Below are 17,337 nucleotides of genomic sequence, written 5' to 3'. Positions count from 1 at the left end.
AAGCTACGACCCTTCGCTGAGAATGGCTTGGCTCTATACTGCAGGCCTGTGCCAAACTAATAAAATCAAACCTTAAATTCCAAGGTGTATTTTCTATCTTAATTGCAATTAGGATTTAAAACCTGTGCATTGTTTTACTTAAAATTTCATTGATGACTAAGGATTACTCTTTTTTTAAAAAAATGTTTGTCTACTTCAAGTGTATATTTCCTTCATATTTAAGCTAATACCTTATGCTTCGAGCTAGGCAGCTGTGCAAGTCCCAACAGGATCAGAAACACAATATGCCACCTCTTTTTCCAGAGCAAAACTGATCCCAGGCGATCCATCTCTTTAAAACTTGGGCAATTTATGCTCTCAGTACTGCCGATACAAAAAAGTCATAATGTAAATGCAGACTCTTGGTGCTTTTCCTTAATTATAACAAATGTCTCAGTTATATAAATTTCTACAGGTTAAAAAACAATGAGTATGTTCTCCTTATATGAACAAAAGCTCTTAAAGATATTGCCTACACCGCACAAGCTTCTGGAAGGCTTTCTTGAAATCTTCATTAAAGATTGTGTAGATTAGAGGGTTAATAAGGGAATTTATGTATCCTAGCCATGCTAGGAAATTAGACATGTCTTCTGAGATGTGACATCTTTCACAGGTATTCACAACTACTTCTTTTACAAAAAAAGGGAGCCAGCAGATGACAAACGCCCCCAAGATCAGACCCAGCGTAGTTGCTGCCTTTCGCTCTCTTGTGCTAGAGATTCTCTGTTTTTTCCAGGACTTCTCATGCTTAGATTCAGACCTTGGGCTTCGTAGGGTGGCATTGCTTTTATCGCAGTTTACCAGAGGATCTGATGTCTTCTCTGCCGTGCTGGGCATTGAAGCCGACTTGGTGCTTCGTTCACCTGCGTCCAAAAGGATTTGTCCATTTACCTCCTCCCTTACGATCCGGCTGATGCTTCTTCTGTGAAATGTCTTTGCTGCCTTGTAGATCTTGTAATAAAGGATCAGAATCAAGGCCAGTGGGATATAGAAGGCGCCAAACGTTGAGTAAATGGTGAAAACGATGTGGTCGTGTTTGATGATGCATTCGTCATCCCTGCTAGTCGTCTGGTGCCGCCAAAACAAAGGTGGCATGGAGATAAAAATGGATATGACCCATACCACTGCAATCATGATGCCAGCGTGCTTAGGGGTCCTTTTCTGTGCGTATTCCACAGCATCCGTTATTGCTCTGTACCGATCCAAAGCGATAGCGGAGAGATGCAGGATGGAACACGTGCAGCATGTAATGTCCACGCTCAGCCAAATGTCACACACCACTTGCCCCATGATCCAGGACTCCTTTACAATGTAGACAATGCTGAAGGGCATCACTAGGACTGCCACAAGGAAATCAGTCACTGCAAGAGAGCAGATTAAATAGTTGGCAGGGTGGTGGAGCTTTCTTGTCACAATTATTGCAGTCATCACAAGAGAATTGATGGCCGTTGTCATTAGCGCAAGCACAGACAGGGTAATGGAAATTAGAATCTTGGATGTCACCCATTTGAATAGTTCTTCTGATGTACCATTTTGCTCAGTAGAGTTTATCAAATCCATCTTCCCTTTTAAAAGTGATCTTTACCAGTAGCGGTTACCTGTTGGAAAAGTAAAAACATTCAGAGAGTGCATCCTCAGTCTCCAGGAAGTCTTCATTTTTGTCATCTTAAAAGACTATGAGCCCCAAACTTACAAGAACCTCAGATTTAACAATAGAAATGGTTCTGCCTCCAAAGAGATTTTCCTGGCTAGCACTATGTGGGATGCTTTGTCTCCAGAATAGGGGCCTTCTCTTTCTCCTTGATCATGCTGTTGAGAAGGACGTGTTTGCTTGGCAGGGGAGAGGAGCGTGCCTTGGCACCTATGGCACTGCCCCACAGGGTGCTGTGCCTCACTGCGTGGGGCAATCAGCCTCGTCCCTTGAGCAGGGCATGGAGCAGGGCATTGGTGTGGCCTCCGTGTGCTGAACCAGCCCTCCTGCTAAATACTAACTCTGAATGGCTTGTAGTGGAGCCTTGAAACTGGCTAAATGTGGACAATCTCATCCTAAAGTACCAGTAGTACTTTCAGGCTAGAACAGTCTACTCCACTAAGTAATGTAATGACTGTTGAAAACTTTAATCCATAGGAAGCAGACGTAATGCTTCTTTTCTCTGTATAAAATCCTTTATCTCCATCAGTATGTGAGTCCTTCAATATGTATAGTTAAGCATGGGCTTTCTAAACTGGGACACAGTTTTCAGGAGAAAATAGAAATGTGAAACGTTGCTGTAAAAACAGGAAAAGAAACAATTGCATATTGAAAGTTTCATTTTAGAACTTCCTCTTACATAGCTCCAAAATAAAGCAACTGAAAAGATTTTAAAGCTCCAAAGGGGGATGACTTATTGTCTAACTGAGATATTATACATAGATTAGAGTTTTGAGAGCACCATTACTTTTCTTCAAGTTTTGCTGTTCTGTGCTTGCTGCTGAACAAAACTGCAGAAAACTTGGGTGGTAGTTGTTCTGTTAATGACTCTCTATGAAAACAGTTTAAGTCCTCTTATAGCTCTGCAGGAAGCAAAAAGCAGGGAAACACTGAAGAAATAAATTCTTGGTTATATTCTGGGCATGTGCACCCTACTTTCTTATCAAGAAGAGTTTCTGAGCACTCTAATTGACTGCAGCTGAAGCAAGAGTTTCCAGCTTTTTAGACTAGAGCTTTTAATTCACAGTAAAAGGATCAGATTTTGTCCCCTTGAGAGTTTTGACGTGCAGTGTCTTCTGTAAGGTCAACCTGATGAGTCCCTAAGTGAGGTTTTCTCTGACAAATTTGGGAGTGTAGTGAGTGGGTTGCACTTGTGTTGCATCAGATGCCACATGTAGGGAAATACATGAAATAAGTCAATATTTTTTCTTAGGAAAAATGTGTTTCACTAACGTAACTAAAGCGTTTTGGTATTATGCTAGAGCAGCTGAAGAAGAATCTCATATACTGTTTATAACCTTGGACTCAGCTCACTCATTTGGTTTAATATTCTAACCTGGGCAATGTTTAATATGCTATTGACCTACTCAGAAAGGTTTTTAATGTTGCGTGAACAACGTTTAATTGCATGGAAGAGCAAGGAAAGAAAATTTCTTTTACATGTTGATCTTTACAAATGCTGAGCAGAATTTTGTCCTGTACGTGAGCTGATTACAGCCTGTGTGTGCGCTTTCTCTCTGTATCCCTCTCTCTGAACTTGAAATATACTTCACACGCATAAAAATAAAGGTTTCATCATGTCAGTGTCAACTTAAAACCTTCTGAATCCACAGTAATTGCTAGTTTGCAGATATTTTTGTCTATAGCTAGCTGCCTTCCAAAGAAGGAACAGGCACATACATCTGGTGAGTGTTCAACCTCTGCTAAATAAATCTTCATTTTTGAGTTTGTATAAATACATGCAAAAAAAAGTTTATAGGGAAATAATAAGATATCCAGCAGCTGATCATATTTTAGAATAGTTACACATTATGGTTAATTACCTCACACATTTCTAACTCTTTGGATATTAGTCTTTAATTGCAAGCAAGCAAAAAGCAATTTAGAGATCATAATATCTGATTAATAGCTTTTGAAAGATTATTCAGTTTGAGACTATGGAGTAAGAAAAATCATAAGGGTGGGTTTGTAATACTGGTGTGTAGGAATAAGTAGGTTTTCTTAGATCTGCAGTGATGTCGAGGCTCCTTATAAGAAGCCCAGTGACAGAAATAGGCTTGCTTACCATGTACAGTGATTATGCTTCTCTGTGTGGTTTTAAGATTATCAGCTGATACACTCAGATTTCATTCAGGCTGCTAATGTGGAAATACAGCAGTGCTCAAGACTACTACCCAAGTTTTTAGTGTACTATTATTAGATAGAAAATTGCGCTGGGGTCTCCTGTTTGTGGGATATAACCTGTCCTTTAAAATGGCACCCATCTGATCATATGCCTTCCTATGCGTTAAGACCCTCTGCTGTTCCCCTCACAGACCCAGCAGCGGGTGTCCAGAGTGGTCTCCACATGCTGCTGTGCAGGCCAAAGAGTGTGGCCTCACCCAGTGTGGTGACAAGATCTATCTGCCCTGCAAGGCAGTGGTTTTGTTTGAGGTTACAGAGACATTCAGTGGGATGTGCTGCTTAGGGCTGCCAGTCTCAAAGTTTGATGGCTTTCCTGTCTGAGTGGGATGGGGATCCTTTGCCAACTGTCATAGGAATTTGCACAGAATTATTGGGTGATTGTTATCCTAAAAGATTGTTTTATGAATATGTGGAGTTGAAACATTGTCAGCATTTAAGGACTGCTGCTTCTCTCTCTTTTCATCGCTTCCAGAATGAATATAGTTTTGGATTTTCTCTTACTAAGTTTGGCTTAGTTCAGTCATTGGTCATCACTGGCTTCTGTCCTCAGCAAGCAACTGAACCACTTTTAGGAGTGTGAAGGATGAGACTGTAAACAGTGCACTGGATGAGGATGTAGGAGAGCTGGCTTTCAGCCCTTCTGCCATAGGTTTTCCTTGTCAATTTTTGAGCAGATTCATTAAAGTGCTTAAGTTGTTCTCTATAAAAATAGCTACAGGAGTGATTCCCCACTATCCTACTTTGCATATTTCTATTGTCTTCTCTTAGTAGCATGAACTATCTCTTGTATGCATTTAGTGCAGGGAAGATCTAATTTCATGTGATACAGCCAGGTGCTGTGGGCATCCTGGCATAACTACACACTGTACTTCCAGGTTGGAGTTCACTGCTATTCCTGAGTGGGTCTACCCATCTCTTGCCTCACAGAGCAGGCACGGTCCCTCTGCCATGTGATGTGGGCATCTCCCTGTGGCCACAGACCTGACATGAGATGTGAAAATCAAGCATGGAAGACTAGGACCCCTCTTCTCTGAACAGTGAAGTTACATTGGTGAATGAAAACAAACTTGCAGCATGCTGAACTGAAGAGAAATCGGTATTTCAACAATTTTAGAATGAATTCAACAGATATGTAACTGTTTTCAAGGAAATTACTACATTCCAAATGTTTTTAAGGCTACTTTTGTGGAACTGGAAACTCAGTGCTCCTCCTGAAGGACTAAGCTGAATCCATCAGCTTATCACTGGTATCTCAAATTCCATGGAATTTTCTCCTGCTGCATTTTAAAGTGTTGTCTTTTACTATTACCCTTTCAATACACACCTGCTGTTGGAAAACTTTGGAAAGACTTGAAGTTTGCATCATATTGTCTGCAATTTAAGGTTAGTCAAAGTGATGGCTTGTACTTGTCTTCATTACAGATTTTAATACACTATTAGCCTTCAACTGCTGAACAAGAACCCTGTGAACAAAGGAAGCTGCTGTTCACCTAAGATAGCGTGCCTGTTATCTTGGATACATGAACATTATTGTTTGTGAGGAATTAGCCACTTGTACAAATCTTTTTTCCTTCCCTTCTAGATATGGCACGTTAAGGTCACCAGAATATAAGTACTTCTTTGTCTATAAAAGCACATATGTCATCTTACCAATTTTGTTTAGAAGACATGGGAGAAAATGTCTGTGCAGGCTTATCACAAAAGTACACATTGAATTTGTCTAGTGGACACTCATAGAAAAGGGAACGCACTGGTGCTCCTCAGTTTTACATGAGCATATGTACACGTTATTAAGCCTATAACCACCCATTTTTCTCTAAGATTTAGAAAATAGTAATAAGACTGCTTATGTTCAAGCACATTAACCTGTCCTTCCAACTTTGGAAAACAGCACTCCTCTGCCTTTCAGTAAACCTGGAAAATAATATGAGACACTGGTTCTTGGCTGGGAAAGCCTTTGGGAAGGGCATTATCAGCCTACTATTTGGGGTTCTGAATTTAGACTGAACTACCAGAAGTTTTGGGCCTGGTTTGGTTTATATTGCTTTAGGCATAGACAGTGAGGAATGTCGCTTTAATTTAAAAACAGTACTCAGAAAGCAAAAGGAACATTTGATTGAACTAAGGGTAATTAAATTGCTACTGGCAGCAGTAACAGCCTCTGTGCATTAAGTAAACACAAAGCTGTATCAGTGCCACAAGTAGATCCTGCCCATCTCTCTCACTCAAATAGGCTTCATCTGGCTTTTAAATGAAGAAGCATTTCACCTGCTACCAGGATCTCTTCTCCTATTGGCCAAACAAATTTGTAAGCCAGTTACAAGGGCCCAGTTTTCTTGTTGCTGTGGGAACTGCTTCTACAAGCTTCTTTTTCTGATAAAAGGAAAGACTATGCTTGTTTTTAGTTACCCTGTTTTTATCACCCCTTCCTGTATAGGCTAATCAGATACTGGAGGTAAGACTAGTGTAATCATAGAAGGGTAAAATACTTATGAGTTTGAGACTTGCTTGGGGGCTGAAATTGTTACTGAAACCAGTATTTAGGAACTTGTAAAAATCCTTCCTGATATGTCTGTGTGTCTTTAGATACCGACTATGTGATATATTAATGACAATTAGCTTAGTAATGATCCAGTGCATTAAATATGAGTAGAAGTAGAAATAATGCTCTTTTTGATTAAATAAATCTGCTTAAGGAGAGTGAGGCTGTACTTAAATATAATAGTGGATGTTTACTTTATTGAGCCTGAACCTTGGCATCCCAGTAGCTGAGAAAAAGGAGGATGCTTTCATTTGATTTTTAGTGTTTTGTCCTAATTTTTTTTTCCTCTGAATAATACTTTCTAAAGCTACAGTGTATCTGCTGGGAGAAGGCAGAGGGGACTAGCATGTTTGCGAGAGAAGCTGCTTGCCAGCTGAAGGCAGCTGTTGCAAACCTGTCATTCCTGGCAGTGCAAAGTGGATGTCTATCAGCAGTTTGAAGTGCAAGGCAGAAATCATAAGGTTGCTGTCTTCCTTACCCAGTCTGCATTTCTGCATACTTAAAACTCTTCTTTCCTCCCTCCCCCTATTTTTTTCCCTCCTTCTGTATCTGCTGCTTAACAGGGAGATAGAGTTATTTCCAGTTCTTCATCTGTCAGCAAATGTTTGTATCTGCATGCAAAAGTAATGCTTGGATTGCCTGTTTTGGGTGATACTGTCACAGTCCATGGGGCCGAGCACAAATATCTCAAAAGCTCTTCAGGTTTTGCTGTTTGAGTCTCTATTAACTAGAGTAATTTATCATTTCCACTTGTACAAGATCACAACAGGCCCATTTCTAGAAACACAGACCCCAAGTAATTCTAAAATCACAGATAAATCAATTGAACTAATATAAACTAGAATTTTCTACCTTCCAAACACCCCTCAGGAGAAGCATGGGTAAATAGATTGGCTTTGTGGTGTTCCCTGAATATTGATATAGCACATGCAGGATTTTCAGATTTGTTTCCTTCAGATTAGGTGTTAGAGATACCCAAATCCACTTACTATCTGAGTATGGGTACTCTTACAGAATGGCAAAGAAAAGTCAGTTCTGTGCAAGGCACAGAAGTTGTGTAGTAAACCTAGATTTGATGCTTATCTTAGCCATGTTGCAGTCTTAAGAGTCCTTGTGTTGGCAAAATGATACTCTGCAGTATTTTCTGTGTCAGGCACAACAAAGATGATGGTTGCTTTAATTTTCTGGATGGCTCTTTAAATTTTTTTAGTCAGTGGAAATAATCCTAAATGGCTAAAATGACCAAGTCCTCTAGACTTTCCACCCCACGTGTTTGCTCTGTCATGTTGCTGCTTCTGGAGCCAAATTGACAGGAGGGAGGCAGTGCTTCCACTGAAACAGCTGAGATGCAACATCTAAGGGCTTGCTCCAGCTGACACAGAAGGTGAACTTGCCCTCTGCCACTGGTTGCTGACAAGGGAGATGCAAGTACCAAGTCCATTGGGACCAGAACAAAGGCAGTAAATCTGGCAAAAGTGCAGAATGAAGTGCTGAAATCACTTCTGTCCTCATCTCCCTGGTGTAATTAACTCACCTTCATGTTTCCTACTGAGGCTGTATAAATTGCAGCGTGCTGGTTGTGCCTCCTTTGACACGTTTCCCTCCAGGAGGCTTTGGTCCTTGCTTCATTGCTTCAGGAGCATTACCAAGCTCTGTGTTTCCTGGTCTGCAAAATACGAGACCTCTTCAAGCCTAAACATGACAAACCCACATAAGGGGGACTCCTGTGTCTCTGTCATAGGAGGGCAGCTGCTTGCCTCCTGCATTTCAAAGGAGCCACTGCAGTTTCTGGGGAGATACAGCTTGAGCTAGCTTTAAACTTTGCCAGGTAACCCTGAGCAGAGCACTTGGCAAAACCTGCCTGGGAGGCAGGGTTGCTGCATCCGTGAGCTTAGTCTACAATGTGTTCCCTGATGCCTTTGTCATGTTCTTTACTTGCATCTGTTGGACTGGGATGTAGTCCTATGCTGTTTGTCAAGCCTGCCTGGAGAATACCTCCCCTGCTTATTGTCATCATATCAACTGCTGCATTTGCTTGTATGGAAGAATGATGTTCAGAAAGTAATTGTGTATTCCTTGCTGCTTCTAGTGTGGAAGTTGAGGGCTTGGGTTTTTGTCTGCTTTTGGTAAATTAGTCACTCATCTGCATTTGCTCTTTATTTCATGTCCCTCTGCCATCTGTTTTTATCTAGCTGAGGGGGATGGGGTGGGGAGGCAAGCCAGCTTCTCAGCCCTCTGGGAGGGAGGAAGGAGGAGCAGCAAGAACAGTGTGGTCCACAGGATGACAGACTTGCTTATATAAAACAGTAAGCATGCCTCACAAATGAACCTTCAGTTGTTGGGTGACTGGAGAGTGAGCCTGTTATTAATTTGATCATTTTGGCTGGAGAAAGGGAGAATTTCAGGCCCATATCTGTAATTCTCCAGAGGAGGTGGCAGTGATCTAATTCTATAATTTTTAAGATAAGGAGACTCAGTTTCCTGTGTTATTTGACGCTGTTCTGAATCCCTAGCTCAGACCTCTCAGGACAGTGATCTTGATAGTTGCCTCTCATATTGTTTATGGTGTGGAAAAGCCCCAGAATACTAGGTCTTGGACAGTAGTGGTGGCTGCTTCCTGCCACCAGTTCTACTGCTGCTATTTTGAGCTGTGTAAATAAGTGTAAGAAATGAAGTAGTGTCTGGGCACCCCATTCCCCTGTGTGAGCTCTACATTGAGTAATGATACCTCCTTGATGGTAAGTATACTATACAGGCAAACAAAGTCCTATGTAACCATGTGGTCAGCATGCTGTCCTTAGAGGCATGTGTCCCCTTGCATGGGTGGTCAGGATCTGAACTTGGACCCACTGTATCATGAGTGGGCCACTCACTTCCTATCTACACTCTTTGGCACACATCCTTAACTTTGTGTCTAACAACCTGAAGTGTCCCATTCAACTAAAAAATTTCTTTATTAGGAAAAGATGCTAAAATTTTAATTTTAGTTCTGCTGAAGAAAAAACAAGGCTTGTGTGTGTTTGTTTTTCTTTGGATTGGCAATGAATCAAAGAAGTGACTATTCAGCCATCTGTATATGTATAATTTTTACAACTAGTTTTATAGGGTGCAGAGGGGCTTGCTTTCATGATTATCAACTAAATTTGTATAGTGAGGTGAAAATGCAGAATGGCCTTGCTTATGTTTCAAAACAGCCCTTTCACATAAAGGCTGGAAACCTGTAGGAATCACAAAGCAATGTTGGAGCAATGAGATTGAGAGGCAGTTTAACTTCCTTTGAACAGTAATAAAATGCAGCCTTGTTTCTCCCACTTCCCACTCATCCTTATGCTTTCAGGCCATGTGTTCTTTGCCAGCCCTCTGAAAGCACATGTGTGTGCAATTGGAAGTCACAAACCTTTTTCACTGATACACCTACCTCCGAAACTCTATGACAAGGAGCAGTTGAATGTTTTTGGTTTTGTTTTTTTTAAAAAGTGCCTTCTAAGTAATAGATGTTTTAATGAAATAGCTGCTGTCTTACTTGACTTCTAAGATAATGCAAGTGCCTTATGTCTTAATTCCTTGTGAATTTTATCAGATGTGGGTCTTATTATATAATAACTCAAAACTTTTATTCAACTAGGTGAAACTACCTTGTTTACTTCTGGACAGTAACGTCATATAAGAAAACATCATTTTCAAACTATCACCTGGGCCAACAGTAGGAGATTTTTTTTTTTTTCCCTGCTGTTTACTCACCACAAAAGCTTTGAGGGAGAACTGGTCTCACAAGGGTTTGTTGGAGGAGGGCTGAAGGTGACACATCAATGTGTTCCTCCTCTGCAGCAGGGGTTCTGCATAAAAAAAGAACAGTACAAATCTGTGGTTAATCACAATCTGCATAGACGGCAAAATTCACATCATCTGTAGTCTTATATTTGCCTAGGTTTTGGAGATGGATGCCTTTCTACAAAGACTTACTGCATACTTCCCACTGTCTTTGCAAGTACTTTTTTTTTCACCATCTTTGTCTCTATTCTAGTCCTCATCTGATCATCTCATGGACTTGAAGGTCTTCCCCTAGGTCTTGTTATCCATCTGTGAAAGAATAACCCTATCAGATAATAAACTCTGTTTTGAGTTAGCACTAAATAGCAGTTCTCAAATGCTTTCTTTATCAAGACTGAGACAATTCAGGCTGTTTCCTCTGAGTGATGGTGTATGTGCCCCTGGCCAGGAAGTACTTTAAGCAAAACAAACAAAACAGTCCTTAAAGTTGGCAAGTTTAGAAGTGGGAGGAAAATTAAGAGCAGCGACTTTTTAGTGGAAGTAGAACTCAGCGGTTTGATTTTTTTGTTTGGTTTGGTTTGTTTTTTTTTTTTTTTTCAAATCTCCTTGGGAAAGGCAGAGAGGAAAGCATCTACATGCTGTCAGAAAAACAGGCAGAGCTTGCTGAAAGCTTACTCAAAGGGATGCATCCATGGGAAAGGATTTTGTCAGGGAGGAATGTTTATTTTTTTCCTTCAGACAAAGCTTTTCTATTGAGGGGTGCCAGGCTGCTTTGCCTTGATGGCTTCAACCAGGGAACAATGGTAGCTCTAGGGAGAGACCCTGTAAAGGGTGTGAGGAGGGGAAGAGCAAGTGTGAGTACAACCTCCTACAGTTTGCATGAGTGGCAAAGGGACCTGGGCTCCCCTCTGTGCGGAGGACTGCCCCCACCACATGGAGGAGGACATGCCACGGAGGAGTGGCCCAACAGACCTTGTCCCCTCTGAAGTGCTGGCAAACTGCAGAGCCCCAGGAAGTAGTGAGCATGGGCCATGGAAGTCTGTAATGCACAGCGTCTTTCAAGAAACTGCTACTCAAAAGCTTTGAGAGTGCAGGTAGAGCTCTGAACAGGCAGGTAGAAGGCTAGGGAAATACCACTAAGTGAATCTGAGACTCAACTCTAATACAGGACCTTCCTATGCAAGTCAGGAAACTGCTGGGAACCTGCCCAGCAGTTGGCATTTTATAAGCAACTGACCTGTCCTCAGGTCAGGCTGGTTTAGATTGCTATAGTTACACTGACTTGTGGTAGCCTCTAAACCACAGCATATGGTACTGAGTCAACTTGTAGAGATCCAAGCTATTGACCCTTTTCACAGGTAAACAGAGACTCCTGTTGGTAGCATTTGCATAGTGAAACAGCAGGACAGAGAAGTATCACTATACAATTGTGACTGGTGCTTCCTAACCGGCACTGCAATGTGTTTTCAGATGCTTCTACCAAGACTGAGTTATTTGTGACTGTGTACACTTAGGCTGGGGGCTATCTTTGCAAAATCCAGGTTCTGTGCCTTCAACTTTTGGTTTGTACTGAAAAGCAAGTGACTTTTGCTACCCTCTTTGTGGGATGCTGTGTATGCTGGTAGTACAAAACATAGAAACATTCTTGTACGTTGTTTCTCCTGTGTGAAGGCAGAGCATTAACGTGGGTAGGTAACTGATCAGACTCTCCATGAGTGCCCCAGGAAACTTGTCAAACACTTTGCAAACTCATTTCCATTTCTGATAGGAAAATAACAGACTGTAAGACAACTTTTTTACTTTACATAACTCCAATGTTGTGACACTTCACACACGGCAGAGGTGACTGTGAATGGCTTTTTAAAATGTAAGTGGATGATTTAAAGTTAGTTATGAAACATAATCTTATTGTTATGCCAGGAATTTAGTACAGATAGCAGTTGTCTAACAAGATTATTAAACTTCAGTGGAGTCCCAAAACTTCTAATTGATAGAGCAGACAAAGAATCTTTAAGCCCAATGAACTACTTCAAAATAGAACTTCAAATGTTTTTTTTAGTGTTGTTGACTTTTCCATCCCCTTTGAGAATCTATTGGTGTTGACTTTCTAAGATCTTTTAAAACATGATTGTGATTATGAAAGCCTTCAGAGCTGCAGAGAAATTTAGATACTACTTTGTCCTAAGTGTGCTTCTAGACAGCACTTCAGTTCTTTGTTTCCTGAGGAAGAAAAAGTATGCAGTTTCAAAAGACAATTGAGCAAAACTATCATTTAGATTATAATACTAACATACAGAAACAATAATTATAGCAGCCGTTTTCTCCTTAAATTTTATGCTGAGGAAGTGAAACTTGTCTTATAAAATATTTCTTTGTAGTCTTCTTGTATACTTGCAATATATTTCACAAGGACTGTTTAAAAAGAGATGTTTGACAGTACTTGAACATGAGAACATGTAATGTTAATTTGATGGTGAAGAGAAGCATTAAACTAACTGTATCTAATTTCCCAAATCTGCAGAAGGCATATCAGTTCTCCAAACTGCTTCAGGAGAGTTCAAAAGCCTCCAGTGGATTTTCACCAATTGTAGGCTGTCCATGGCCCCTGTAGTTTCTGAGAGAGATAAAGATTATAAGATGTGCTTTCACATAATAACATGGTAAAAACCAGGAGTGAAGGACAGAGGCAAATGCTTAACGTACTGATCTTCAGAGACTGGAAAAGTCAAAGGCGAGCCCTAGCTGCTGTATCATCTGTCTTATTTGTTATGTATTGGAGCAACATTATGCTTAGCACTGTTGGAAACACTGAATTTCTTTCCCTGGATTGGTTACAGCCCAACTTTTGCATTAGGACGTTAGAGGATTTAACTATGGACTATAGCATGAGCAGCTAGGTTACTGTGTTAAAGGCTTTACTAACATCCAGGTTGACAACATCCTCATCCCCCATAGACAATATCCCTTCATCTACTAAGGGGGTCACATTGTCATAGAAGGAGATTAGGTTAGCCAAGCAGGACCACAAAATGGATGGGGGCAGAGGATGCTTTGGCTGTAGATATTCCATGTGTATATCCTTGATTTGTAGAAGTCTAGAACTTCTATGAGTGTCCTTGCTCCCTCCTGTGGAAAAACTCTATTGCTCTGCCATGGCAGGAGTGGCACCTGGAGGGAGCTGGGCTGTGGCTGACCTTGTCATTGTCCTTGGCTTGTCCTGCCTTACTGGAGGCTGCAGGACAGGGCTAGTTAGGGAGGAAGGTCACCAAAGTGCCTCAGCCTAACTAGCCCACACTACTTCCAGACACTGTGAAGGATGGAGAAGAGTCTGTCCTCTGTCAGTGGCATTAGTCCCTGAAGGTTATGTGTGGATGTTTGGGTCTCCAGTAAGACTTTCAGCCCCTGTGAAGACAGAAGCCCTGTTGCATCTTCTGTCAGAGCACAGTATGCTCCAATGCTCTCTGCTCTCACTGCTGTCTGTGAATGGATGCTGTCTCCAAGGTACTGCCCCTGCTTAGGGGATTACTGAACTCTCAGAGTCTGGTTAGAGATTACTATGTTCGGGAAAGCTGTTGGACAGATAAAATAAATGTTGTTTCCCACATCTGAAGAAATCAAATGTACTATATTTTCATGGAAGCTTCCTCTGTTTGCAGATGTTTAACTCCGAGTTTTGGGATTGAAAAGTTACACCACCATTAGCTGCAGTTCTTGAATTTGCTTGACCTTTACTGCAACGTTTATTATCCTTTATGATAATTCAAATGTATTGCTCTAGACCCCAGAAAGCAATCACAGTATTTTCCTTCTGCAAGTAATTTATTCCAGTTATTTTGTTCTCTTTGTTTCTGATTGTGATTTTTTTTTTAATTAGGAGCTAATTTATGGTGTGCAGCTAACCTTGTCCTAAAATCTTAGAATCACTGTGTGAGAAATAACATTTTATTAAGATTACACCTATATATTGGGTCAATTTTGGGCTATCGCTACAAGAAAGACATTGAGGTACTGGAGCATGTCCAGAGATGGGTAATGAAGCTGGTGAAGAGTCTGGAGAACAGGTATGAGAGGCACCCGAGGGAGCTGGATTTGTTTAGGAAGGAGTTAGGGCAGAGAAGATCACTCTCTACAACTACCTGAAGGAAGGTTTTAGTGAGAGGGTAGTCAGTGTCTTCTCCCAAGTAATGAATGACAGGAAACAAGCAAATAAGTTGCATCAGGGCAGATTTAGATTGGACTTTAGGAAGTATCTTTTCACTGAGAGAGTTGTTAAGCATTGGAAGGGGCTGCCCAGGGAGATGTTGGAGTCACCATCTGTGGGAATATTTAAAAAACTGTGTAGGTGAGCTGCTGAAGGATATGGTTTAGTGGTGGGCTTGTCAGTGTGAGGTGACTGATTGGATTTTATGATCCTAAAGGTCTTTTCCTACCAAAATGGTTCTATGATTCTCTATTTTTTTCCTTTTGATTATTCCAATATGACCTGATTTGACCACAATATTAACTGGCAATACTCTCAATTCACTGGAAAGTATGCAGCACTGCATGGAAGAAGACCTCATAGACATAAATATTTATTCATCAACTAATCTAAATCCAAATCTTAATTTAAAAAACTCCTCAATCTTATAACAAATAGCATAGGAGCTTTCATAAAATGTGATTTGAGATACTGCTGTAGGAGGGAAAAATTGTTCACATGTACTGAAGTTCTTGCTTCCCTATTATTTTCAGCTAACAGTGGAAAAATGCTGTAGACCTTTATATGTCATGAAGGTATCTCATATATCTCATTTGGAGATGAGATATAATGTGTAAAGTAAGTGTAGAAGAACACTGAAGAAAGAATCAAAACAAAACTAACCCTGGCAAAAAAAAAAAAAAGGAAAGAAAAAACACCCAAACCAAAGCAACACTCACAACAAGCCAACCTCTAAAATGAAATTTGACTACTTCTAATAACCATCAAATATGGTACAGGATCATTAAATTAACCTTTTGTTATGATGAAAAGCATTGCTGTAAGATGTGCTTCAGCTGTATTTAATGGGATCAGTAGGTTTATGCTCCTTATTACATTCAAATAGATAAAGATTTTAATTTAGATAAATGAGTATCTGACAGGATGTGCTGTTTTTGTTGTTCTTTTTATATATCTGCTGCTTTTATGTTGGCTTCTGACTTCTGTGATAATTAACAGATAATTACTTTTCGTGTAGTGAGCAGCGTTGAAGTTGGATGGTGAGAAGGAAGTATATTCTCTGTGCAGATGGAGCTGATGTTCACACAGGTGATGTACAACAAAAGCAGCTGCCCATGTCCAATGCAGTGAACTTGGCCTTCCTTTTTTCTGGTTTACATATGTTTAGGGAACTGTCGCAAAATGTGCCTCTTCAGGCTTAAGTAATAGATGAATCTATTTAAACATTAGAGATTGTTACACAGGAGAAGCTGATATCTGTGCCAAAAATATTTTGTGAAGGACCCTACTGGATGCTGGAGCAGGACAATATGGATCAATAAAGTGTGTTGGCACCTTCACACCTCCTTGAACTGGTTTCTCCCTCTTTCACCAGGGCATCGTCTTTCTACCTTAACGTTCACTCTGCATCCCCAGGATCCCCCATGCCCTGTGATGCCAAGCAGAGTGGTGGAGTCTCTTCTGATCCTTTATGGCTTCAAAAGTACTAGGAGTTCTTGGGTGAATTAATGACTTAAGTGCTTCTATACAAAAAAAAGGATATTTCAGTACTTGTGCTTCAGAAATATATTGAAAACTGTCAGTGGTGCAAATAGTCCTAGAATTGAAGGATTGAAGTAATTAATTAAAATGCACTTAGGCTAAAAAGTATCTAGTTCAAATAAGCTGTTACAGCTTGCAATTGTTCTTCCTTTGGTGTAACTGTGGACCAAGTTAATCAGAGCCATTCAATTTTTCTGAAAGGTTGTGCAGATGCCGTGCCGTGGAGGGCCACTAATGATCCCCAGAAAGTCCTGCTGCTGAAATAACAATGCTTGGTATTTACAGGTGTTAGTATGGCCAAATGGTTGCACATTGCTCAAAGTAACCTTTTAAGATGTAATTATTACAAATCTGGGTCTCTGAAACAAACCTGTGGTGAATAGCTGAAGCAATAGCTGGAGTCTCAGGCAACTGCTATTAACAGTGCTGTATTCAGGGAAGCAGCAGATCCTTCTGCTCTCAGCCCCTCCTGGTGGGATAATGAAACGCAATGAAAAGGGGTTTTGTTCATCAGACATCAGGTGTTTTGAACACAGATGATTATTTCTCAGTCTTTTTTCCTCAGAAATTTCCTTCCAGACGGAAAAATAGATGCACTCTAGCTGGAACTCCTTGCCCTGTTCCACTGACAATATCATACATGTTTTTCCTTGCCGGGACAAAGTTTAAGGTCTGTTGGCCTTAATAGTCTTTAAGGAAATAACTGTTTGATCATTTCTTAATAATAATGCAATTTTTTTTCCAGCCTAATGTAATTTTTTCCAGCCTAATGCAACTTTTTTTCAGCCTTCCTATCCAGAAGTAGGGTATTGACCAGTCTTCAAAGTACAAGAAGTTGTTGTCTTGGTGATTCTTCTTTTGCTTACGTGTAGAGAAGATGTACTCATGACCTTTTATTCCACTGTTGTGAGTGTGCTTTTTTGGATTTTTTTTTTTTTTGTGTATGAGTAGGAAGCATACTTTAGAAAGAAGCTCAGCTGCTTCATTGACAGTTTTTTGTCCTAACAAAAGTCTGCAGGACAATTGTTGAGAAGATATGTCCATTTATGAAATTGGTAGCAAGAAGGTCATAATTTGATTCTACGACATGACAAAGTTATTTTCCAGTCTGAAACTGAAGTGTTGGTTTTTGACTGCAACTGTACATGCCACTTTCAACTAATAAGAATAACAACAGTTATTTCTTCAGACTTCTTCAGCTGCATGTGTTGGCTGCACTGCAGATTGATAGTTAAAGTGATGTTATAAATTGCAATGACTTATGTATGGGAATAAGTGATTATGTAAAACCAGCAAAAGGTGTGTCACGGGAAGGCAAATTGCTTTTGAGTATTCATAAGCTGTGCTATTAAGTATTTATATGTGTGA

At 40.4% G+C, this 17,337-nt stretch overlaps 1 protein-coding gene across 1 annotated transcript; it reads right to left on the bottom strand.

Annotated features, from left to right (window-relative positions):
• Positions 1–419: 419 nt before the first annotated feature.
• Positions 420–10,222, bottom strand: HTR1F (5-hydroxytryptamine receptor 1F). Its single transcript, XM_010197226.2, has 2 exons — positions 10,197–10,222; positions 420–1,637 (listed from the first exon to the last, which is right to left on the bottom strand). The coding sequence occupies exon 2, from the start codon at positions 1,597–1,599 to the stop codon at positions 499–501; it is 1,101 nt and encodes a 366-aa protein (XP_010195528.1). The 5' UTR covers positions 1,600–1,637; positions 10,197–10,222; the 3' UTR covers positions 420–498.
• Positions 10,223–17,337: the final 7,115 nt, after the last annotated feature.

This window comes from Colius striatus, chromosome 1, assembly GCF_028858725.1.
Source record: "Colius striatus isolate bColStr4 chromosome 1, bColStr4.1.hap1, whole genome shotgun sequence".
NCBI lineage: Eukaryota > Metazoa > Chordata > Aves > Coliiformes > Coliidae > Colius > Colius striatus.
The sequence above is the reverse complement of the archived record's forward strand: the minus strand, read 5'-3'. Positions and strand labels throughout refer to the sequence as shown.